The 26,044-nt window shown below is 48.6% G+C and overlaps 1 protein-coding gene across 1 annotated transcript; it reads right to left on the bottom strand.

Annotated features, from left to right (window-relative positions):
• Positions 1-12,612: 12,612 nt before the first annotated feature.
• On the bottom strand, positions 12,613-16,258 carry INHBB (inhibin subunit beta B). The gene is made up of 2 exons (XM_065750564.1): positions 15,856-16,258; positions 12,613-13,549 (listed from the first exon to the last, which is right to left on the bottom strand). Exons 1-2 carry the CDS (start codon positions 16,256-16,258, stop codon positions 12,774-12,776), a joined length of 1,179 nt encoding a protein of 392 aa, XP_065606636.1. The 3' UTR covers positions 12,613-12,773.
• Positions 16,259-26,044: the final 9,786 nt, after the last annotated feature.

Genomic DNA, 26,044 nt, shown 5'->3' with positions numbered 1-26,044 from the left:
CATCACACCTAAGCCAGCTTCATGACTAGAGCACAATCCTCACTGCAGATCTGCCACTGAAGACTCCACAAGCTGGACACACACAGTGAGCTGACGGCACCTCCTCGCAACAGGGGCAAATTTTATTTCCCCATTTAAAAATCAGGGATAAATGCATCAGGCCACCCCAGGAAGGGGAGGAGTTTGAGGCAAAACGCATGACTCGGAGCTCAAATATCCTTATCCTTCACCAAGGTAAGCACCATGTGTAAAACATGATACTCTGCCTCCGGCACAGTGTCGGAGCTGCCCAAGACATGTTAGACATCCTTCTTCATTTTAAGATTATTCAGTGTCAAATGTTCACCAGCGTTTTGAACAGATGAACAATGAATTTTCCCACTGCCTCTCCTGCTAATGACGAGCGAATAAAAAATCCCCTAGGGAATTTCCCTTCATCTGCTCACGAGTGCCACTTTGCTAGTCACATTTATCTGACAAATCTTACAGATGGCTTGGCATGAGCTTGCAACAAGCACTCCATCTTCGGTGCTGGGATTGGCCACCCAAGCCACACGACACTTTCCATAGTAAATTGGACAAGCCCACAGGAGAGTCCCACACCGATAATCATTGCAGGAGAAATACCCCTAGTAAATTTCAAGCTTTGTCATGTGCTATCTCAGCTGACAATGTGAATGAAGGTGATGGCATTTCTGACACCGCAGCCACCACATGAAGAACAGGGTCTTTCGGCACAGAAGAAGCTGTGCTCTGACCCAGACAGAAAGATGTCCCAGAAAATTACTTTCATCGAGTCATTTCCCTGCTGTTACTGCGCCAAGCGTCTGTTAAAGATGAATTCTCCCTATTGAAATAATGGGAAAATACGAAGGTCCATCTGCAGACCATAGTTTTTAGAGGGGTTTTTGTTTGTTTTCCAACACCTTCTGTGAAACATTGGTTGCATCTTCTGGGCTCCTTCCAGATGTGTACTCTCCTCATGCTATGTACCCAACGCTAATTCCAGTTTAAAAGCTGCCTGACTCAGACAAATGAATAGCAGGATTTTAAAACAGATACAAATAGTAAAACTAGGGTTTTATACAGTCCCACAGGTACTATAGATGGGACTGTCCAAACACAGACCCGTCTAATCCACCAAGAAAATGCCCTTAAGACCTGTTCAGAGTCAGACTTAAACCCCATAAAATCCAGGAAATTCAAGGATAAGCCTGGATATCTGGACTGATATTCTGTCCTCAGTTCACCTTACTGGGTACATGTTAATGAATACATTTGTTTATTCCCTACAGTTCTTTACAAGGAATATCAACAATCTGATATTATGGGAGGAGGTGAAATTCTTTTTCCTGTATGCGTGTGTAGGAGTTTCTCAATATAATTTATTCTCTCTCACTATTAGACTTTACAGCTCCTCGATCCTTTCAGAGCTCTGAAGCTATGCAAGGTCTGTCTAGTAAAGCTTTTGGAGAAAAGGCCTCAAAGGAAAACCAGTTATTACAGGAAAGAGGGCTGATTTTCAGCATTACAGTCTCTCCTCTCCATTCATATTAAGCTGTTTTTCAGCGCAAAAAAACCATTCAGATTCTTTTCATGGAGGATATGAATCCAGACCTTCACAGGCAACAGGAGACCAAGTCCCCAGTTGAGAGCAAAGGAGAACTGGTGTGCAGGACACTGCTGGGGTGATACTTCATGCCCACCTGTTGCAGCACTCTGCGCAGCAGCAGTGCCACGTGGAGTACAAGAAAAACGGTACTGCTCCATCCAGCTCAGTTCCAAGGCTCAGATGCAGAGCAGTCAGACACCAGAAAGGAGCAGAAAAAGGACAAACATTTATATTATTTCCCTCACATTTCTGCTAGCCCTCATCTGGTTTCAGATCAAGGGATTTCCTATGTCAGGTACAGTTTCTAACAATTAATAATCTTCCATGTATTTCTTTAAACAAACTTGTCCAGCCATCCCCCAAACCCCAACAACCATTTAGCATCCACAGCAATAGTCTGGTTTCTTCTAGTTCATCTAATGACCTTAAATAACATGCTTTCAAAGAAAACAAAACAAATCCTACCCATCCTTTCTGCAATGCTGGCAGAATTTAGCCCTACCCCAACAAAAATCATCTCTTCTTCAGGCCAAGGAGTCTCAGCCTGCTTGATCATTCCTCATGTGGAAGCCATTCACATTAGCATTTCTGCCTGCTGTTCTAAGGTTTGTTGTGCTTGAGATGAGCGGTCCAGAACAGCTCATGGTATTCAAGGTAGTTATGTTCCCCAGACATACTTGCCTCTAGCTCTCCTTCCTTTCTTTCTGAGCTCCCATTATGACCCTTTCACTTCACGTTCAAGAAACACTCTCTTTCCCGCATTATAGTCAGCACAAAGTAGCTGAAAGTCTTGTCCTTAGCTTCAGAACCAATCTACGAGGCAGCAAAGAAGCAGATCAAATTCTCTAGAGCTTTTTCTGATGCCATGCTGTCTAGTGGTACTTCCTGATGTTGAGACTTCGCCCCACACTGATCTGGCCGAATTCCAGTTTGGACAAAGCTCACTTCATTTTTAAAAGAACAAAGCTTAAATTCTTTCATGAATTATGCGCAGTGCAACTTTCTCACTCCATCAATGATAAGTAACATGACCAAAACGTAATTCAGACCCTGCTACATTCAAGAATATGTGCACGAGCTTCCAGGTATGCTCTCTCAGAGCAGTGCAAGTTCCAACAGCCACCTTTATCCACCTAAAAACTACCTACACTTCTCAGCTACCATCAGCTTTTCTTCTCTCCCTGTCCCCAAAAGTTACAGAACAAGTCAACTCGGTCTGAGCAAGCAGAAGGAAGATGTGGCAAAACTTTTATAAAGCCTGCTTGAGGTTTTGCTGTCACCAGCTGATTTGATGTGAAAGACATGCAGATAGTACTGTGATAGGCAGCCCTACATGCTCAGAAGATAGACAAAACTTTCATTTATGACATAATTCATCCCTTATAAAAATGGCACTACTCCATCAAAATCAATAAGGTTGCACCTGTGAATGCCAGCTGTGAATCAAGTCCATGGTTCTCAAATGATGTAAAGTGCTTCAGGAGGAAAGATGCTATATTTAGGTGCCGTATTATTGCTATGTAGACATTTTCATAACCCCTAATTATGGGGCTTTTTTTTTTTTTTTGCAAGCTCTGTAGTATTAACTGGATTGGATAAATATATAATTAGAGAGTGTTTCAACATGCACACTCTTGATGCTGGGAGCTTTATCAGCTCTTTCTTTCCTTCATGATCTGTTTTGCTTTTCTTTTAAAGCTGTTTCTATCAATTACAGCAAGATTTACTCAGAGTCCCAATAGAGGGTCACTGCAGACATTCCAGTACAATAGAACAGAGCTACGCTTGTTCCAAAACTCTTCTGATTTTCACGAGGATACCTCTAGCTTGTCACAAATAACATTGCCAGAAGCCAAGTTGATCAGACAAAGAAGAAAAAAAAAACAAAACCTATCCACCACCACCAAAACAAAAGCAACAACAACAACTTTTCAGAAGTTCCCTGACCCTGAACTGCTTATAGACTAAAGGTTCTGACTCTAACAGCTTTGATAAAAAATCCTACTGCCCAAAGATTTGCTGGATCCTGCTCCTCAGGATCAGCAGACAGAAAGTAAGACCCAGAGAAGCCTTTCATTTTCTGAACAAGACACAAGATGTATAGATAACTTCAAAGACCTTTAGATTGGAGGTAGATACACTCCTGCCTAGAAGAACAACCACCCTAACAAATTACTAAATTGGTCGACAGCAAAAAAGACAAGCTACCATTTTCCAGCATCCTGTTTTCACAGGACGAATGATATCACTGATGTATGAATCTAACTAGTCCTACAAGAATAAGGGGAAAAAAAGGAAGCATCAGCATTTCATTCTATTTCCAGTTGTTGAAGAAATCTGTGCTACCATTGATTGCTAACCAAAAAAATCCACCTTGCACAAATACATTTCTGCTTATTGTTCTGGTCAGACAAGGCCAACAAATGATTTGTCACCATCTTCCAGATGCATTTACAAACCTTTTTCCCTTACTCCAGCTTACACCCCATGGAGAATTTGAAAAGCTAAATTACAATTATAAACACTTCAAAACAGAAATTAATAATAGAAAGAATTAAGAGCATTGCTAGAATGACATGGTATGGATGCTGCATTATTAAACAAATGGATCACAATGGTATTATGACACGAGTCACAATGCCTGATGCTGCGAACATATTGTGAGAAGGAACAATAGCTGTTGTCACCAGCTACAAAGATACAGAGAGCACAATACCAGGAGCCTGAATGCTGACTGATCTACAGCAACATCTTTGTCTGAAAGCCAATGGGATAAATTCACACCTGGTACAAACAGGTGCAGCCAAACTGAGGCTAATGGCATTGCAGCACCCTCAGCAAGGCTCTGATACTGCACCAACAGTCCTACGAGCTTTGCTCTGTGCAGTCTTGCAGCCTGTTTATGACTGTATTCGACAGGGGAATTCCAATTTGGTAGGATTTTGAAATCTGCTTTCTGCAGGTGCGAATAACTGACTCTGGCCCTACATTAACACTGTTTTAAGCCTAGCAAAACACAGAGCACATCTGAATTGCTGTAATGATCAGGACTGTCACACGAAAGTTTGCCAGACAGAAAACAGGCAGCCAAGCAGCACGTGGACTGGTTTACCACTCCTTTTGTTGTTATATCTGGTAATTGTGGACAGCAGCTGAGGATGCTGAAGGAAAACTGTAAGAGCTGGCACACTCACAAGCCCAACAGGAAGAGCACAGAATAAAATCCTGAGGTACACTTACTGTATGCACTTCCCATAAATTTAAGTCTATTTGTGGCACGTGTCATAGAAGAAGCTTTCATTTGGTGTAAAACTTAAACATAACTTTGCTTCCTGACCACATTTCCTTGAACTTCATCAAGCAGGAAAAGCAATGTTCTCCACACAGCTTCAAATGTCAGTTTGCGGGTGGAATGACAACAATGCAAAGAGAAGCCATCTATGAAATGAAACGTGGGGCTTAATTCATTGTCCTACACTGTTAACTTTGTGATTTAACCACTAACATGAACAGAGTCAGCTTAAATCCTAGGTCTCTTTGCCTATCTCATGGCAAGTAAGAAACACTTGGTGTACAGGCTTAGCTGGGATCTAATGGCCCAAGTGCCACCCAGAGCTACTGGTGCAGGCAGCACAGCTCAGTATGCACAACTGGGATGCTGTGATATTCCAGCTATTCTTCAGCTTTGACAGCAGCACTACATATCTCTGGGCAGCCTCAGGGTTGCTTCAAACTGTGCTAAAGACCAAACCAGCTTCTGAACAATTTCAAAACTTGCATTGAGCAAAAGCAGTTTGTGGAGCTGGCTGGAGCACAGCCACATCTGAGCACAGGCTGCCTTCTCTTCAGCTATCACAAAGGTACATGCATATCACACACACAAATGCAAGAAGACATACTTAGCTTACAGCACCCAAAAGTCAAGAAATTTGCTAGAAGTAGTGGTTAGCTACACTGCTTTACTTCTGGTTGGCCAAAATACACTTGTATTAGAGACATTAGCATGGCAGAAGGTGATTCGCTTAAAGAAAGCCTTATATTTCTTGTGTATGTGTTTATACAGAAAATATACATCCATGCAAACATGCCACCTCAATCAAGAGAAGCATACACAAGACACAAATAAATACTTATGAGTCACCAATAACCACCTCATAAATCACACAGCCTAATAAGTATCACTGCTAAGGATAATTTACCCAATTGGACACAAAACGTACATCTATAATTCTCATTGAGACACGTAAAGGCCATTTGTCTCCTTCTCCAGGAGTTTAAGACTTTAATTTACACAGATGCTGATGTTTTACTTTATTTCTTCAAAAAAAGCTTGCAGTCTAACAACTGTTGACCAGTTCAAAAATTCAACCTAGAAATGAATTTAGCCTCTTATGGCTCAACTGCTGCAAATACAGTAAACAGAAGGCAGGACAGGGAGGCCCAGAATTCAAGAGACAACAGCCTGCTCCAGCTCAAAGAGGCACGAACCAATGGTTTCCAGGCAATATTTACACTCCTTTGTCTTTCAATAGACAGAGCATCAGCATCTACCTCTCCTACCTTGTACCTGCTGCAATGGTCGGGACCAGCTCCCCCTTCACCCACATGAGAGCACGACCACTGCTGTACTTCCATAGCTCACAGCAAACTCCTCTGCAGGACAAAAATAAGCAGCTCCATCCAACAAAGCACAGAGGGATGAGATCAACTCTGCAGCCTCAGCCTGGGCAGAACCTAAATGCCACTTTGGTGCCACTTGACTGATACAGCCCAAACACTGCATGTTTGTTTTGCTGACACGTAGGTTTAAGTTCACTCCCCAGCCACATCTCCTTTCCTCTTGGATACAATAGTCATCTTCATAGCATTTATTATAACATATTGCAGCAATAATGTGCAATTATCCTCAAAAACAAAACAAAAGCTCAAGATAAAAATAACAGGCAACAAGCACACTTACCAGCTGGGGAAAGGCAGCACGATCTGCAGTCTACCACAGAGCAGCCATTTTAGGAATGCAGCTGCATCTTCCACCCTAACTGCAAAGACCAGTCTGCAGGAGGAGGCACAAAGAGGTGGGATCCCTCCAAAATCCCGTAGTGACCAGGCTCAGCTGGGCCTGCCCTGACTCTGTGGAGATCTCATTAGGTAGAAACGTGGCTCAGATGTGAGTGGGTGCTTTGCAGCTGGTCAGTGACTGTATGTGGGCCAAACTAAGAGCACTCTGCGCTTAGCACCTGTGAGGCCTCATCTCTTAGAAGAGGCCTACTGGATTCCCTACAACCCAGCTTTCATTCTGCCCCTTCCACTGTGGCAAATGTGTCCCCTTCCACTGCGGCCAGTGTGTTTCTCCACCTCAAGTTTTCTTCCTGTTTCCTTTTTTCGTTCTGTTGGATATCTCTACTTTGACTGTAACCACAAAAATTTCCTTCAGTGTCAGGTTTATGATCAGGTTCTACCTTCTCTATTCCCGCTCTTTTACAAAATGTATCAAGGAAACCAATTACAATGTAGAGGAAAAAAATAATCCAACACCAAAAAGAGGGAGTCTATGAATTTAATAAAAAATAGCAACTTAAAAGTCTCTGCAGCAGATCACAAGCATAGTAAACATGATCAAGTATAAGGAAGTTGTACACCTCTCTGCATACATCTCAGATGGCTTCACAGATCTCTCAGGTTATATGGCATGTGTGCAGAAACTTGGCGTTTCTGCTCTGTACAAGGAAGACTGGTTAAGGCTGCACACATCCAAGGAGGGCCTCTGTTGAACAGTATTGGCCAAATCAGATTAAAAACCCAATATCTATGATGAAGGCTGCACGCTGCCTGCTCAGAGAAGTTCCACTGATGTGAACCAGAAGTTCCTTGCATGTGGTCAGACCCTAAATTTGATACTGGAATTTAAAAACAAATTAAGATTCCCATGTAATATTGACTTCTTTTCTTTCTTTTTTTTTTCCCAAGAGTAAAAGATTCTACAGCATGGAATGCTATATGCAGTGGTTACATGAGTCCAAGTAATTGTACCAATTATATAATTTGATATAATTGCACTAATTACATAAACACATAATAATGAAATATAAGTTATTCCAAGAGCTAAACTGGAAGAACATTAAAGAACTTAAACCTGCTCCCACTTATTCTAGTACAAATCAGAAACAATTCTACTGAAATCAATGAAGTTACCCAAATAAAATTGGCCCCTTGTATCACAAAAAGCCAGGTAAATACAGCTTTTGATTCAGGGCTACTGGCTGTGCAAGCAAATGAAAGCTATTGGGATATACTATACTGAAGCAGATTGCTAATTCCTGGCCAAATTCCAGCATATGCAGAGAGAGTCTCCCTGAGCTTATGACCAGGTGAGTTGTATCAGTGGCTTTTTCTAAATCTTTTATCTGCTAATTCTGAAGAAAACAGAGATTTGTTTAGAAATACTGAGCATGAGCTGGTCCTGATTAGGATTTCAAGAAAACCAGGTTGCATTGTGTACTCAATTGTATTGTTACTAGCCTGAATTAAACCTGCAGGCGTTAAGGGAGTTAGAGCAGACTGGCATCAGTACTAACAGAAATAGGCTTCCCTCTCAGACAAAAATTTATATTCCTGATCCACTTTGCATAACGCTTTTCAACACCTCACAGTAGAAACCTCTCCAAACTGAAATTATTATTAAGAGGGATTCATTCACTGAAGGGTTTCCCTCTTTTCCCATGGCAGGGGGGAATGCAATTAGTTTCATCTGCTGGCTTCATCTCTCACAGGTAGCAAAGCAAAGGACATGAGATCTAGCAATTTTGCAGCAGGTGTCTGCTACGTGTGGAAATATGGGATGTATGCAGTGCTGACCCACTGAGTGCTCCGTTGCACCACACAGTGACAGTCACCCTGTTCACACAGCCCTCGGTAATGCCAGTGGGAGTGTCAGGCACCAGCACAGGGGTTTTGCCTGTGCTAGAATATTTTAACAGATAGAGATTTCCCATCTCCAGAGGTTGATTTCACTGCACAAAGCAGTACAGTTACTTAGTATTTACAAGGTCAAACTCAAAGCCTGTAAGAGACAAGCGATACACCTTACTCAGATGGTTCTGGACCTAACCCAAATGGGTTTTTTAGATACAGTACCTCATGCAGCATAAGGCAAGGAAACTGGATGCTCAGTTTTACAAAGCTAGGAAGGAGAGGTAGGAAAATAAAAATCCAAAATTTCAAAAAGCAACCAGCACACTTGGGCATCTCATTTTTCAGCTTGCCTAATTTGAGAAAGGCAGGAGGTGGAAGCTGCAAAAAGTGCAGTACCTGCAGCTCCTGCAAAAAGCCAATGGGAGCAGTAGCCTTGTCACATTCCTGAAAAACAAAGCCAAAACTGTCTCAGACTGCTGCCTTCCCTCCCTCCAAATTAAGACTTCTAAAATTTTATTTCATTTTAGCCTTAGAAATCTGTGTGTCAAAAGTACCTTGCTCCTGTTCTGTGCTCAAAGCAGTGGGTGACTCTACACCTCTCCAAATCCAGAGCATGTTCCATCCAGATCGTTTTCCAGAGACTGTTGCACATAAAATAAAAGCATTTTGGAACCTGGAACAACACTTCTCTCACAAGGCAATGCCTCTCACACCATACTGATCTGTGATCTTTGCATTTCCGTTTCTGCCCCTTGAATGGCAGAAGCATGGCTTCAAACAGAGGTGCGGAGACATCAACGGAAGAGAGATGCAAAACCTTTTTACCAAGCAAAGGGGTTCTGTTTGACAGCCTCTGTGAGACTGTTCAGGATCCCAGGCTTGGCTGTTGGTTTGCTGTGGGATGCAGAGCGCAGCCTGCACCTCATCCCCGCCCCAGCCAGCTCCATTTCGCTGCCATTTGGGCTGCCCACTGCTCCCCAGGGCAGCAGGTCCCCGTCTGCCCCCGAGACAACCTGCTCTCCTAGTGACAAAGTAAAGGAATTCCTGTGCCCATCACAGGGCCTGGGCTCAGCCCAGAAACCAACAACCTTCCATTGGGAATGAGGTCTCAGTAAGCCCCGCCTGCACTTCATCTGAAGACATTTCTTATAATATCCCTTTTCTAACAGCGCTGCCCACTCTTATTTACAAAGACTGTGTCATTTGAGGTTAAACATGCCTTCAGACTGTAGGCACGTGTAATTCCAACTGATTTCAACGGGAATTTTCTGCACTCAATACTAAGGAGGCAGACGTAGCAGGTCGCCATGGAGCCACGTCACCCCACTGCCGCAGAACGGAGCATGAGAAATGGTTCTGACAGGAGGTGTGCAGGGAGTGGTGTCGAGAAAGCAAGAAAATGTTGGAAAAATTTGGTCTGGGTACAAAGTTCTGTGCAGTAAGTTGTTGGCATGGCCACAGCAAGTTGCTCATAAAGGTCTTCCAAAACGAAGTGGCCTAGCCCCCAAGCCTGGCTTTGGGAGGGTGGAGCAAAGTGGTGCTTGAATTGGAATTGTAACCAGAACCTGTCATTAGCCGCACAAACTTGCTTCTTTGACACTTCCCAGGTCTCAGGGTCAGAGCTAACATTTGCTAAGTCAACAGAAGCCCTTCTGTCAGCATTAGCTGGCGTTTGGTCAGGCCTCCGGCAGGAAGGGGCTGTCTGTGGAGATCAGCGAAATCAATATCTGAATATACGTGCAGCTGACAAGGATTCCTGTGAGTGTCTGTCAACATTTTTTGTTTAAGTTAGTAAATAGGACGTGTTTTACTCCAAAAACATCTCCTGGGTGGCAGCGAATTGGAGAAACAAAAGTCGATTGGTGTTAGCATTGTTCTGTTTTTCCTGGAAGTGCTTTTCCCCTTATTTCTCACTTCTGGTAAGTGCCGTGCTGGGGAGTGACCCAGGCAAGAAGTCACATTCCTACACAGCAGGTGAACCAGGAACTGGCTCCCAGCACCAGGCAGGTATGCGGAATGTGGCCCTGCCCGCACCCCACGGACCCGCACCGGTGCAGGCAGCAAGTAGGAGATGCTTGCAGGTACAGACAGCCCCGAAGTGAGAGCATGGCACTTCATGATGGCAGCTGAGCTCTCAGACACAGCTTTCCGCAGTGCCTAATAAGTACACAGCCTTCTGTGACAGTTCAACTCCTGCACTCAGCCCCGAAAGCAACAGCGTTTCTCCAGATGTTGCAGACTGCACCAAAATAAAACAATGAAATAAATAAATGAATAAGAGCACATCCAGTTTTTCCACCTTTTTATTTATTTAAACTGTACACAAATGTAAAATACTTCAACAGCAAATCTAAGTGAAAATTGTTTGGTTTAAATTATTATGGAACAGAACCTAAAAGGAACTTTATTAAATAAACATAAAAATTGGATTTAAAGGACGCACATCTTGTAATGTATTCTACAATAGTCTTTTTTTTTTTTCACTCTACGTTCCATGTGCGTATGGTATAGAAAAGACACTGAATAGAACAAACAGAATCCATTTTGTACCCTGAAACAATTGGTAGGCCTCGTGAGGGATTGCTCAGCATGACTACATGATATATGATGGCTTTGCCATCTCATAAAAATTATAACTAATATGTTGGCCTCTTTGGTTCCAAAATTTACGTATAATACATTTAACTGTATTCATTTTTTGCTGCTATAAAAATAACATTTTTTTCAAATGGCAGTTTTTTGACTAATCATGCAACTAAATCAGTGCAAACATTAAAAGCAATCATTCGCTTTAAAAAAGAAGCAAAAGATTTAATTTCAAGTATAAAAAAATATAAAAAAGTCATATCATAAGTCCAGTTTTGTCTAGTATGGGTCAACACTTTAAATTGCATAGCTCATGCGGCACCTGTTTACCTAGATAGTGAGCAAAGATAAGTGCACTATCAAGTACCACTTTTCAAGGCATTGAAATTTGCAAGTGCTATTATACGTGCATTCAAGCAGTTTGCAAGTGCTATGCTGTATCATTATTTTCTGATCTTTATGGCCATTCTTGACACCTCCTGGTAAGGAAATTGAAAGCACTCTCCTCTCTCCTCCTTTCCAAGACTTGTTAAAATGTTCCTCGCCTGTTACTAAATGCACTGCATCTTTCAGAACGTCTCCACCGTGCGACTGTCGCTCCTCTGTAGGGTTCATTGGTTTGGCTGTGGTAGCAGGCGCTTGTCTGCTCGCTCCCCGCACGACAGCTCCTCGCTGAGTCCCCCATCGAAGAACACAGATTGCAACTCTGACTCTTTGCTCTCGGAACAGCGAGAGATGCTCACGGTCAACACAGTCCAGATACGGTGTCAGATCCCCTTCTCCAAGACACAAACCGGTACAGCCATCCGCAGGTTGCTAGGGGTCAGTTACAGCCTCAGACCTCGCAACAGTCCGATGTCAGAAACACAGCAGCTGCGTTTGTGTCTGTCTCCTTCTCTCTGCCAGATGTTACCGAAGTGGAAGTGCTTACTGGAAGTGCTGTAGGAAGATACGTGTTTCTGTGATGCCTATATTTAGATAGATTTAAATTAAGAGGAAGTGATCACCTACAAAGGCAGGTGTCCTGCAGCTTCCCACTAGACCTAAGAGGTGACAGTCGACTTTTTTTTCTTTTTTTTTTTTTTTTTCCTTTTTTTTCTCTCTAAGTTTGGTCATTTCGACACCTGCGTGCAAGAATACGTTGTGCTCTCGCAGTCTGTGCTTTTGCCTGAGCAAAGGGAGCTCATTTCGGTCTGGCTTTGCTGGCAGGCGGGGATACAGCTGCGCAGCCGTCCACTCGTACTGGCAGGCATGTAGGTACGTCGTCACTGGTCACTGACTTCCCGCGCTCATGTCCCTTTCCCAAGCTGCCTTGTGTCTGTGTGTGTGTCTGTGTGTGCACAGGCGCGTGGTTGTGTGTGCGCACAGTGTGTGTGTGTATGTGTGCATGTGTGCGTGTGTGTGTCTTTAAGATATCTCATAGCATTAACTTATAAGTGGTAGGATATATAAGTGTCCAAGATCCACAAACTGCCACTGTCCTGACACCAAAGTGAAATGACTTCTTTTTTTTTTTTTCGTCAAACTTTTCCACAGTGACTTTTCAACACTGGTGCCTGGATACACAGTGAAACTTCCTCCAACACCATCTCGTACGGGAATGTTCTCTCTCTCTCTCTCTCTCTCTCTCTCTCTCTCTCCCCCCCAAAAAACACACCTCAAATCAAGCACAACCACATTCTTCCACAATCATATTGGGAACGTCCCTTTTCACAATGTTGTATTCATCATCAAAGTACAGCATTGACATTGTGCTAAGTTTGGTTGGAATGCAACAGGAGTTCACGGTGCCCGGGTTCAGCCCCCGCATTCGGTACTGATTCACGACGGCGGTGTGAAAGGAGGAAGCCGACCCCGGGACGCCAGCCAAGTAGGCCGGGCAGCTCCCTTCACAGTAATTCCCATAGTAACCTGATGGTGCTATGATCCAGTCATTCCACCCAATGAGTCTAAAGTCAATGTAAAACTGTTGCCTGCAACATAGATTGGTCCTGCCATCGCACTCCAGGCCTCTTTTCCGGATCCTGTGTTTGTTATCAGCGAGGCGGGCTTGCACCACTAAAAAAGGCCGGTGGGATTCCTCCCCGGGGTCCACATAAATTGGCAGCACTGAATACTCTTCACAGCCCTCACATTGAACATCCAAGTTCAGTCTCCTTTCTCCTCTCTCAAACAGAGCCTGGATCGCCTCTGTCATGGGAAAAGTGTGCCAACCACTTCTTTTGAGATCGACTTTCTTTTCAACCACATTCCACTTGTTGCTAGTGTCCGGGTCTTGGAAATAGACTTTGACTCTTACTTTTCGCCTGCTGCCTTTCTCTAAGACATATGGAAGCAGCTTCAAGTAAAGCCACAGGCTGGCTTGAACGACAAACAAGTTCTGGTTCCCTTCATTCGAGATGAAGAAATAGAGGCGGACTCTAGATGAGGCCAGATCGTCTGCAAGATAAGGAGAGATCAGCAAGATTAAGTAAAAAAGAAAACGTATCTTTTGTGCAATTCTGGATTCGGCGGCAATGCCGGAAGACAGCTGATCGAAAGGGCGACGGGGCTGCATCAGCCAGAAGGCATGCACTGAATCACAGAGCCCTGGTCCGCAATCGGAACAAATTGCAGAGGGACTTCCCACAGCAATGCCTGCACCCGAACAGGTCGGATCCACAGCCACCAACCGCGGCTCTCCCAACACTGGGTTTTTGCAGCCAGAGCTGCACGGACACCACGACAGCATCCAGAAAGGACCAGCGCTCGCACTGCCCTATCTTGCCGGCTTAAGAATAGTTTTAACTTTCAGCTCTTGGACGATTCTCACAGAGAAAGTCCTTTCAGCAACCACTGAAATGTCAATGCCAAACCGGGGATTCTGTTTCAATTTTCACATACTCCCAGAGCCGTTTAGCAGAGAGGATCCACGAGATGGGGTGAAAATATTTCAGTAACATCCCTCCATGTCCTACAGAGGAAGCAAAGCCCTCCTAGCCTGATACAGTATCTACCGTTCACCATCCCAACCTCTGCCTTTCCCCTCGCACAGAGGCAACCAAATGAAGCAGTCGCCCTCACTGCACCGCCGCTGCTGACTGCTCTCCGTGTACCATGCGATAACATCAGAATTACAGGAGTGACATTATCCTGGAAAAACAAATGTCACCAAATGCCTGACATAACCCATTATTTGTAAACACAGGAGCTGCTGCACGCACTGTTGCAGGGACACCGGTGTCCCTGCTGCCATTCTGCACCGTTAAGTCCCAAGCAGATTTGGTGCAGGTGATGAATGTGCCTTTGCAGCGGGGACGGTAATGCTGGTGCTTGAATCACAGCCTCGCAGTCGCTATTTAAATTACTGCTGGAGAGGCATTTTCTCATCTGTCCTTATGTGTTTGACTTCTTTCTGCGCAGAGCCAAATTAAGATTTCTATTCCTTTTGTTTTCTTACGAATCCCTATAGTTTTTGTCAATGATTTTTTGCAGTCAGTGTCTCCATTTGTCACCCTAGATGCCTTCCCTCCTAATGCGCCTGCAGGGCCCATTCCACACCCTGTAATATTTCAGGGACAAGAAACTGTCGCTGCGTTTCTGCACGCCTTACATCGAGGCGATGTTCGAAGTGTTCATTGAAAAGCAAATGGAAGAAGCCCACCCCACGCCTCCCACCAACAGCCCACCGACAAATAATAACGCCAGTACTGTATGCTGAGAACACCTTCTGCACGCTAACAGATACACAACTTCTTCATAAACTGTGGTGACAGTGACGGAAAAAGAACAGTACGGCGTTGCTGCACTGATCCCCATCGCTTGTGTTGTACGAGGTTGTGTGTGCCCATCAATTTTGTATGTGAATATAACAAGTATATGTATAATGCAACAGATCTCATAGATACTGTAAATGTATATGCTTTGCTAAGTGGGAGGGTAGATAAAGAAGATGAGTAGGCAGCATCCAGGCTAGAAAGAGATTTATTTTGTGGACAAATGATCTATAGATGCCACAGGGTGATAGAGAGGCAGAGAAATGAATCGAGTGAAAGAGCGATGAGGGCAAGGAGAGATGGGCAGATAGACAGCAGGCAGCTGTGCACAGAGCGGTGCAGATGTGCAAAGTTCACCGGCACAGCGGCCGCCCGCGTGAACTGCTGGGAAGCTCCGCAAAGGGACTCAGTGCCATGCGACCGCAGCGGCTGCGCGGGATTGAGGCGGCCGGGACGGTGGGGATGGATGGCACAGTCAGTGCAGGGACAGACGGACAGGGGGGAGACGAACAGCAGCGGCAGGAGGCAGACAAGGCCGGCACCGTGACTGAAGGCTAAATACACGGGGAAGGAACGGACAGGGAGGGCAAGCAGACCTCAACAGAGGGATGCACGCAGCGGAGCAGAGGAATGAGCACGGCACCAGCTGCGGCGAGGGATGCGAAGGATAGAGTGGGACAGGCGGAGGAGGGACAGCGGGATGCAGGGCACAGAGACGAGCGGCTGGAAGGGGCCCTGCACAGGAACCCGCAGGGGGACGCGGCGAGGAGGCTGGCGGGGGCACTACCGGGCAAAGGGGAGCGGGACGGCGAGGGGCTGGGGGACGGGGCGGAGGGGAGAGCGGGTAAGGACGGGCCGACGAGCCCGGCAGTCAAGCGCCCGCAGCGGGCAAGGGACGGGCAGGGGACGGGCAGCGGGGACGGGCAGCGGGCTGCGGGGCTCGGGGCAGGCAGGGCAGAGGGCAGCGGCACGGGGCTGGGCGGCGCCCACCTGTCTCGGCGAAGCTGATGATCTCGGAGACGGGGTCGTGGGCCGGGGGCCCGGCGCTCGCCTGCCCGTCCAGGCTGGGGATCTCGACGCGGCCGTCCTCCCGCACCTTGCCGGCGTGCAGCTTGCGCAGCGCCGTGACCATGGCCGCCTTGGGCACGGCGTGCGTGATGTTGGGCCGGTCCCGCATCTGCAGCCGGCTCAGGATGTGCCTCTTCACCGCCTCCAGGAAATCCCCGTCCACCTTGCCCGGCTCCTCGGGCCGCCGGAAGCCGCAGGAGGTGCATGTGTCCTGCGGGGAGCCCCCGGCCAGGGCCGGCGGGGTCGGGGTGGCGGCGGCTCCCAGCAGCAGCAGCCCGCAGGCCAGCAGCGCGGCCAGCAGCCCCCGGCGAGCCGCCCCGTCCATGGCGGAGGAGCGGGGGGCCGAGCTGGGGCCGGCCCGGAGCGCCGCAGGGAGCCCGTCTGCAGGCAGCGCCGCTCCGAGCGCTCCGCGGCGCGGAGGGGGCGGCGGCAGCCAAGCCGGGGGCCGCAACCGCTCCGCGCGGGGAGGGAGGGAGGGGGGCCCGGGGAAGCGGCGTGTGCCGCCGGGGAGGCGGAGGGGGGGGGAAGGCCGCCCGCGCAGGCAACCGAAGTTGGGGAGGGAGGGAGAGAAAGGGGGGGAGGGAAGGGGAGGGGGGGGGAGAGCGGCGGGGCTGAGCGCACCGAGCGCCCGGCTCCGCGGGGGAGGGGGACGGCAGCAGGTGAGGGGGTGGCCGCGCAGCCCGGGGAAGGAGGGAGGGGGAGCGGGGCCGGAGGTGCGAGGGGAGCCGGGGAGCTGGGGGAGGCGGCGCCGCGCTGCCCCGGGGCCCCGCGGCGCTTCAGAGGGGCATCCCCGGGCGCCGCCGCTCGTGGTCCATCGCTCGCTTCGGCAGGGTCCGGGCGGGCCGCGGAGAGCGCTCTTTAGTCCGGCGTCATTGAGGGGGGTCAGGGAGATAACCGAAGCAGATTTATATACAATCCAATTTATAGCCTGGAAGGAGGAGGGGGGAGTGGGGGGGAAAGAGATGCCACTTGTACCCCCCCGCCCACTCCGCCCCCGCAAGACAACAATCCACAGGCCGTGGGGTGCGGGTCTCTGAGCCGCTCCGCTGCGCTCCGCTCGCTCCTTCCTTCAGCGCCCGCCGCTTCCCGACGCGCCGCCAAAGTTGATGCGGAGCACCGCCGGGGCGGGGGCCGGGGGCGGCGGGTGCGGGGCCGACGGCTCCACGGTGCCGAGGCGTCTCCCCGCGACGGCGGGATCGGGAGATCGGCGCGGAGGCTCCGGAGGATGCGGCGGTCCACGCGCGGTCCCGCGGCGCCGCGCGGCCGTTCCGCGGGGACTCAGCGCGGTGCCGGCGGTCCCGGGAGCGCCGCGCGGATCCACTCGGTCAGCCCGGAGCTGCGGCTCGCTGCTTCGCTCGCTCTTTTTAAACAATATCTCCCGTGTTGGTGGTTTGGGTTTTTATTATTATTATTATAAGTATGATTTGTTGTTGTTGTTGTTGTTGTTGCCGCCGCCGCTGCTGCTGCTCCAGTTAATCTGTCTCTCCCTCTCTCCCTCCTTCTCTCTCTCTCTCCGCGTCTGTTTGATCTCCGCTCGCCGTGCGCCGGCTCCAACGCCGCGTTTTGTTTTGGTTTGGTTGGGGCTTTTTTTAACGCGTCTGATGTTCCCTCGCGGCTCCGCAGTGGAAGGGCTCGGGCCAGCGGCTCGCTCCTCGCTTATCGGCTGCGCGTCTCCTCCTGCTAATTCCACCCCCCCCCATCCACCCCCCGGAAAATCACGACATTGTGGCACTTTCTACTGAAACTTTTATACAGGAGTTAAAACCACGTGGGAACTCCAACCTATAACAGAGCCGCCGTGGGTTCCTCACTATTTGGGAGATTAAGTTAAGTCTTTTGCCCCCGGGCTATTACAGTAACTTCCTTATGCGGAACTATTAACTGCGCTGTTCCTTTAATTCCCCCCGTCCCTCCCGGCTCCCGCACACACCCACCGCACCGCACCGCACCGCACGGGGCCGACCCCGGCCGGGAGCCGGGTGCCACTCCCCGGGCTGTTCCTTCGCCTTTTAAGCACTTGAAAGGAGAAGGGTCGCTTTTGCGACGGGGCGGGTGCGAGTGCGCGTTTTGGTGCAGCGGGGCGGAGGCGCCCGTTTGCCGTGAGGCAGCGCGGGACGACCACATAACGGGACCCCGATCCCTGCGAGCGGCTTTCTCTTTGCGGTCGAGCCTCGGGGCGTTGGGGGGGAGGCGGGGTAAGGCTCCGGTTTCCATCCGGATACCCCGCAGCTAAGCCCAGGGCCTGGAGGGCCCCCAGCGGCCGGGGTGAGCCGGCCAGGTGCGCGCAGCCTCCGCCCCGCCGAGCTGCGGCGTACCCCGGGGCCGCGCGCTCCCGCACCGCCGCGGGCATGGCCGGGCCGAGGGCGCCCCCGCGGGGCCGCGCCGGGAAGCGGCGGGGCGGGGGGCAGAGGGGCCGGGGGTTGCGGGGAAGTTGCGGAGCCCCGGCGCGGAGCCCACCGCTGGATTTTGCTAAGGGCAGGAGCGCGTTTTCAAGGTGTTTTTAGAAGGAGAGTAAAACTTGGGTCCTGCTGTCAGATGGCGCTAATAGAAGACACCCGGGGGCGTAAAGAGGGTCAGAGAGGGATCGGCTAAAGGGAGAAATGCTATCCCCGTACCGCCGCTGGTCTTTAGCTCTGTGGGGAAACAGTAGCGCACCATCGCGTTGCAGTTCCGCTCTGATCGCAGCGATTAATGTAAGGGCAGTGCAATGCGCCTACACCGCGCTAAGGGGCTCAGAATTAGCACCTGCGTTTCGTGCCTCCTGCTAACAGGTTGTGAATGGAAAGCCCGGAATGTAAAAAAAGAAATAATGCTAAAAATCCAATCACTCGGACATCCTGTAAGCTAATAAGAGCACGTGAAGGCGGCAGGCTTAGTGCTTCACAGTAATTAATTTGACAGCAAAGAGCTAACAAGAAAACAACAGCAGAGCAGAGGTGAGTGGTGTGTAGAGGTCACTGTCACACGAGAGCTGAGGGTAAACGTGGCCATTTTGGCCCATCCCTGCTGCCCACTGCTTTGCCCTTTTCCTCCTCTTTCAGCAAACTACAGGCACCTTGCATATTCAGACCTTGGGAAGATGCATCTTCTCCAGCAGCTGACAACAAACCAACGCACTGACTAACCTCTCCTTATTGACAGTGCGTCCAGGGTTCACTCTGAGTCTCCTTACCACAGCAATGAGGGCAGCAGAGTTGGTTCTGCACTTCCCTCAGAGAGCACGGCTCAGAGATGGAGCCATAGTGCTCTGCTCATTTTCAGCCCTCGGTTTTCTCCCCTGGGCACAGACCTGTTGCTGGCACACTGCAACTGAAGGAGCAGCAAGGAGGTGATAGCTTCACACCCCCACCTCTCCCCCCGTCCTCTGTTTGCTCTGAGCTCATCTGCGTGAGGCTCTGTGTTCACACGCACCTCTCTAACCGGCTGCTCACCATCTGACTCAGGGTCACGAGTCTCCATGCGTTAAATGCAGGGGGAGCCGGGAAGAAAAAGGGCCGGGATGTGTGCCGGGTGAGCAGCACTACACAGCCAGGATGCTGCTGTGCAAGGTGCAGCACTGAAGGCATGCAAATGCCCAAGTCTCCCAGCTGGAGTCTGGTGCTCATTAAAGCTGCTGGTGTAATGAGATGGGGATACACCCCGTGCTTCATCCTGTGCAAAACAGCGTGCTTCAAGGCACTACACTGCTACAGTTCTCACAGCCCTTTGCTGTCTTCCCAGGGCAAACAGTGCAGATGCTGCTCTGGGGGCAGCTCTGTGTCCCCGGGAGCAGAAGGATGCTCTGAAACAGAGGACGGGGCCAGGGCAGCTCCCCCCAGGCTGTATCTTCACACTGCTGTCAGTGGGGTTGTAACAATTTGCATGGGCAAAGCTCTAGCCCCCACTGTGATTGCTCCAGCACCTTTTGTGCTCTTAAACCAGCAGCAATGTCTGTTAGGTAACCTTTCTAATCCCCCTGAGGAAGGATTTTCTTTACCAATGTCAGAACTGCCTAAAGCTTCATATATAAGAGGCCTGGTTTGCACTATGAACACTTCCCCTTTGATACCAGCAAGCGCCAGTTCTACTACCGTAGGTATCTTTTTCTGCAGGCGTTTCCCCAGATAACATAGGCTGCACTGTCAAAAACACTTTTTCTGCTCTTATGGCTGCATCTACACAGGGAGAGTTGCACGTAGTGGAGTGCAATCTGTTTGAAATGGCACTTCAGAAGAGCACTGCTATCCTGCAGGAGTTTCAGGGGTAGGCCTTGGAACATGCACCGCTGCCCCATGTCTGGAAGAGCTCTATGCAGGGTGGCTGCTGTCATCGTGCTTTAACTGCAGAAAGACATGGTCACACGGCTGTGAGGGCAGTGCTCCATTTGAGATTTGGTTGGAAAGGACCACTAAAATCACCCATTCCAACTGTCTGCCCATCCCCACCACACCCACTAACCTCATCCCTATGTGTCACATCTACACAGTTGTTGAACTCTTCCAGGGATGGTGACTGGCCCCAATACTGACCCCTGAGGAACATCAGTAGTGACCAGTTGCCAGCTAGGTTTAACTTCAGCCTCTCAATGCTTTTAAAACAACAATAACAACAAAATAATAATAATAATTAAAAAACAAAAACAAAAAAAACGGAAGTTTCAGAAGCAGCTTGGATTTGTAGAAGGAGAAGTCCTATTGGAAATCAAATAGGTAAATGCCATTCTGAAAGGACCGGAATGTTTTCTGAACTGACAAAGGCAGACCTAACTCATGGGAAGAAAATAGCAAGAGGTTCCCTGGGTTCCCTGCTCTCCTTTAAGAGCAAACATGTCTGGAAGAGCACCTAATACAGACCAGCCTAGGTGTCAGGCAGTAAGGGGGCATGAAGGATGGAAGGAAAACAGGTGGATCCAACAGCCCCAGCCCATCCTGCCGCCCGGCCCCATTACCTGTGGTGCCTCAGGGCAGCATCATGGGGCTCTTCACCACTTGTGAAGGTTTGGATCCACACTCTTGCCCTGGGACACAAAGCACAGGTCATTGTCCTACAGCATCCATACAGCAGAAGGATGGCTTCAGCATCCAAATGAGAAGGACCAAACACCATCAGGTGGATACCCCCTACGGCATTCAGACTGTATCCACAGCTCCAGGATGGACCAAGAGCACTCCTGTTTTCCTCACACATTTTGTCCTCAGCAGCCCAAAGCTGTACTCTTATAGTCAAGCAGTGACTTCCTCTGAAGTTGCTTGTATTGACCTAAATAAGTTGGGGCGGGTGAGGACACACAGACGAGATGAAAAAGCCATGCTGGTTGCCCAACAAAGAAGTGTCTGCTTTGTGGTGAGCGCTTTTAACATATAAGCACTTTTAACATATTGTTAAAGAACACGATTTTCATGTTTAAGTTCACACCAAAAGCCTTGCAAAGGAGCAAAGAGGGTGAAAATAAAATCTGCATTTAAGTGGTAAACAAAACAGTTAAAACTTCTCATAATAACGTGAGCGCTGTACGCTGAGGCAGTGCATTTCAAAGGCGGCCGGCGTATTTCATCCATGCACCCAGCTGCAATACATAGAGCAGGTGAGGGACGTGAGTACCAGGACAGAGCAGTGCTAACATCAGAGAACAGAGACAGGATGGAGAGGCTTTGCACTGATTTTAAACAGAGCTCAGAAGCAAAAGGAGGCTGGCACTTTGCAGTGCTGTGGGAGGTGGGGTACAGAATTCCCAGCCGCTTTCTGGAGGACCATTGGTGGCACCTGGCAAGCACCAAGCACAACTCGAAGGAAGCCAGCACTCAGGCTGATTTCCTTCTCTGCACCCCATTTTCACAAGCCCTACACTGAAGATACTAGCATTCAACCCTTGTACATTGCTTTAAATCCAAGCAGGGGAAAGCAGTGTACAAGAATTCATCCTATTCAAAGTGACACTAACAGCACGGCCAAGGTACTGTCTGTCTAAAGACATTTTCAGTCTATTCACACTTATCTTGTCTGAGTTTGTTTTCTGTGTGCCTTTTGTTGCACCAACCCCAAACATACCCATGCAGTGTGGCTATTTAGTGGGCATGGTGGGGATGGGCTGATGGTTGGACAAGGTGTTCTGGGCAGTCTTTTCCAACCTTCGTGACTCTATGACACTCACATTTGCCCTTTGGTGGTGCTGAGTGGCACAGCTGAGGGATGGTGCTCAGTAGGTCAGGCTGATGGTCAGTCTCAATCGTCTTGAAGGTCTTTTCCAACCTACACATTTCTGACCCTTCCAGAAAGCCCTGAAATCAAACACCGTGGCCCAGGCTGTTACTCTCAGACCACTGAGATGTTCCTCAAAGACATTGTAAGAACATGGGAGCTTCCCAACCCCACCGTTCACAAGCAGGTTTTGTTCTGTTGCCTCCCTCACTCCTATCTCCTCAGTAATGAACTTCTCCACAGCCCTTTGCCATTTCTGAGCAACATTTGTTGCTGTGGTTTCAGTCCTGACTGTGTTATTAAGGATAAATCACAGTATGTTGAAATATTACTATGAAATACACTATACAAGGGTAAGCCCTGCTCTGAAGACTGCAAGAGCAGGAGTGAATGGATCACATTAAGCAGAAATTGGGCCCACAAGACAGGCACAGATACTGAGACATAAGGAGGGTGAAAAGAAGCAACAGGAAAGTGTATTGTTTTAGGGTTTTTTCTGCTTAAAAGATGAGAGAGAGGGCCTAGGGGAGGGGAATGCATGAAAAAGAAAAGGATGAGTTGTTTTTTTTTGGCTACTCCAGGTGGGGTTTTCCTCTGTTTAAATGCTGAAGGACAGAAAGATTTTAAATTAAAATCTTAATAAATATAGCCCTGAGGCTAGTAACATTATTACAACCAAGATGATTACAGCAACCAAGCCACAAAATATATATATATATATATTTGAAGCATAATAAGCCTCAATATTTAGTCAGGAGTAAACTAGGCAGCTAACTGACTTCCAAACTAGAGAACTTTGCATTCCGCTGTGCTGAAAGGATAAACCAACACCATACATATTCTTCAGGGCTTGGTTTTGTTCCTGTGCAGGATAGTGTTATTACTGCTTCTATTTAAATACATATATAATGTAAAATGTAACATATAGATATGAATGACAATTGCTCGGATCACACGTGTGAGGGCTGGCAGGAGAGAAGCCCAAGTTTGCAATCTGCAATAGGAGATAGGGAGATCATTTGGTACCTTCCTTGTGAGAGAATGGCCCGGGTCCTCTAGCTTGCTCTAGTGAACAAGGCGTGCTCTCCTTGAGATAGGCCTCCTTTCAGCTGATTCTAGGCTGAAGACAAGGTACCACAGTTTGTTTGCACGTTGGCTTTTTGTTTGTTTTAATTATTGGAATATTTTAATAAAGGATACGGGAGGCAAAGGAAAGGATACAAGCTGATAAAGATGATTAAATCATAGAGCGACTGCAGAGTGGGTCATGAAGTGTTATAATCCCCAACTCCCCTCTGCTTTCTGCCTCAATGTGTTAATGCATCACACTTTAGTACAGTGACACTTTCAGCCCTAGGTGGAAATTCACACATGATGAAGAGGTGGAGGAGGATTTCCAGATGGTCAGACCTCGGGGAGTGCGAAAAGGTGGGGGGAGGAAGGGAGAAACTGCTGAAGGAAATCGGACTTTGGTCACATCAGTAATTTCCAGCTGAAAATGGAATATTAAAACAAAAAAAAACCAAAAAACCCACAACCAATGATCCCACACCAGAGCCAGGTACACTCAGGTTTGGATGTTGTACACAACAGTTCCTCACCACTGCTGGTCATGAAAGATCCCTTGAAACCACTGTCTTGTTTGTGGGTAACGGTGAAAGGTGTGAGCTTCATTTCCTAGGCCAAGTCTCAGTAAGGGTACCACAGCATCCTGACACAAACCCAATTAGTTATTTCATTCTCCATAGCTCCTCCTTACTAGAGGCAAGTGGAACTTGCTCTGAATCATGCAACCCTCCCCCCAGTAGAGATACATTTGGCTGCTGTGTGTCCCCAGGGCCCTCTCCTGCAGGCCCACAGTTCCAAGAGCAGCAGAGGGCACTGAGACAGCGAATGTAAGGCATGCAGCTCATGGGTCACCATCACACCCCAGAACAGGCCCCACTCCCCTTTGGGAAAGCATAAGGCAGCAGCTGCTATCACACAGCTGGACTGCTCTAAGACGACCTCATTTACTGCAGCCTTTCAAGGGAAATGGGAAAGCAGTCATGGTGCAGAGTTCAGAGGTCTGCTCCTCCTGGATAAGAGGTGCTAGCATTGTGTGAGGAACTAGCACTGGGTGGTATCTTGCACAGGCACAGCTCTCCCCAGCTGTCAGGGGATCTTGAAGGTGGTCACTTCAGCAACCATACTTCAGAGAAGAGAGTTCTCCTTGAAACGGCATAAAAAGGAAAGAGGATATAGGACAGCTCCAAGCCCATTTCTAAGGGCTCTCCTTCACTTCTGTGGTATTCCTGAATCAGAGCACTTCCTCTACCACAAACTGGATGCTGAAGATGCCAGCGGCACGGAGCCATGATGGCAAGCACTATTTTATTCAATAGCACCAGTATGAGTGCATCTCCTGGATGGTAACAAATTAAATGGACGAGAGCCTGGCAAATGACTTGGACAAATGTCACGAGAAATGAGGTGGCTGCACACTGTTTGCACTTCAGGGAAGTGTTTGTTTAATGTCCACTCCCTGACACTCCCAGTACAAACCACATTGTGCACACAGGTCAGGAAAACAGAAGAGAACACAAGCACTTAGTCCACATGCAACACCTGTAAAATCCATGCTCTTAAATGGGTGGAGGTATTCAGCATCAGTTAATTGAATTTACAGGTCAAAATCACAGATGTTACAGCAAGAGATGAAGGAACGTCAAACACCTGGTGCAGTAGTGATTCCCATGGGGATATATCTGGGATGTTGAGGTGGTGGTCCCAGGCCTCAGCAGAGGGCCTGCAGCCTTTGAATCTCAGAAGCCTGGTATGGATGTTGCAAGCTTTAAGCATATCTCACCATGACTGAATGAGCAGCTCTGAATCTTTTCCCTGATGGACTCAGCACAGCAGGTGCTTTCAGTCTGCCCACCTTCCAGATCAGGTGTCCGAAAACACAGCAGTAAATAAGATCTTTTTTCTTCCCTTCTTCTAGAAGAGCTCAAGGTGGGCGGAAAGTACAGCAGCAGGCTATTTTTGATCATACCTTCATTTATTCCAGAAGACCAACAGTTCCCGAGGGGGGCTCAGTCCCCCCTGCCTGACAGGAGTGCAGGAAGGAGCAGCCATGGGGTGCTACACAAACAGGGATGCTCAGAACCTCCTGCTGGGTCAGTGCAGGCACCAGGGGCACAGGATGCCACCAGCAGTGCTCCAGGCAAACTGCTCCAAAGGGCACAAGTCCAGGCCTCCTGCTTCCCACCCCGCCAGCCAAAACATCTGCTGGTACCTCAGCCTCAGATGAGTGTGCTCCCTGGTGAGCACACTGCTGGGCAAGGATATGTACTGGCTCCACACAGGAGTAGGGAATGGAGCCATGTGAAATCCCCCATGCCCAGCCCTTGCCTCTTAAGCAAGGAGTGTGGTGTACACAGAACAGAGCAGCACTGCCAACCACCCTGCCTTTCTCCGACAAGAACGGACCCACACTCTGTTCCTGGAGGAAAGCCAGGAGCTGAAATTGTGATGCCCAAGGACTACTCAACCTCTCCAGCAAGGCAGATTGAAGAGGCTGCGTTCCCCAGCGCCTGCTCCAGTTGCAAGGCAGTGCTTAGTGGGCATAAGTGGCTGTCATTTTGAGAGGGTGCATGGCCCAGGCAGCTCTGCCACATTTGGCACTTGTGGTGGCTGTTAAGAATAGGCACTGCAGTACCACACAGGCTCCCAAGCCTATTATGTTTGCCTCCTTAACACTGAAAGACTGTTCCCTCACACCAAACCAACAGCCAGTTGCTGTGCTGGCAGCCCCCAGAGCAAGAGCAGGTAGAGCTGCCTCAGAGCCCAAACCATTGCAGATCACATAACATACAGACTGCTTTGAGAAAGCTTCACAGCAAAGCAGGGGCCACCAGCTCAAGGACTGTATGCTGGTAGGTGGTGGTCTTCC

This window comes from Cyrtonyx montezumae, unplaced genomic scaffold (genome assembly GCF_038088225.1).
Source record: "Cyrtonyx montezumae isolate F1298 unplaced genomic scaffold, pur_monq_1.0 scaffold_7, whole genome shotgun sequence".
NCBI classification, from domain to species: Eukaryota; Metazoa; Chordata; class Aves; order Galliformes; family Odontophoridae; genus Cyrtonyx; species Cyrtonyx montezumae.
The sequence above is the reverse complement of the archived record's forward strand: the minus strand, read 5'-3'. Positions and strand labels throughout refer to the sequence as shown.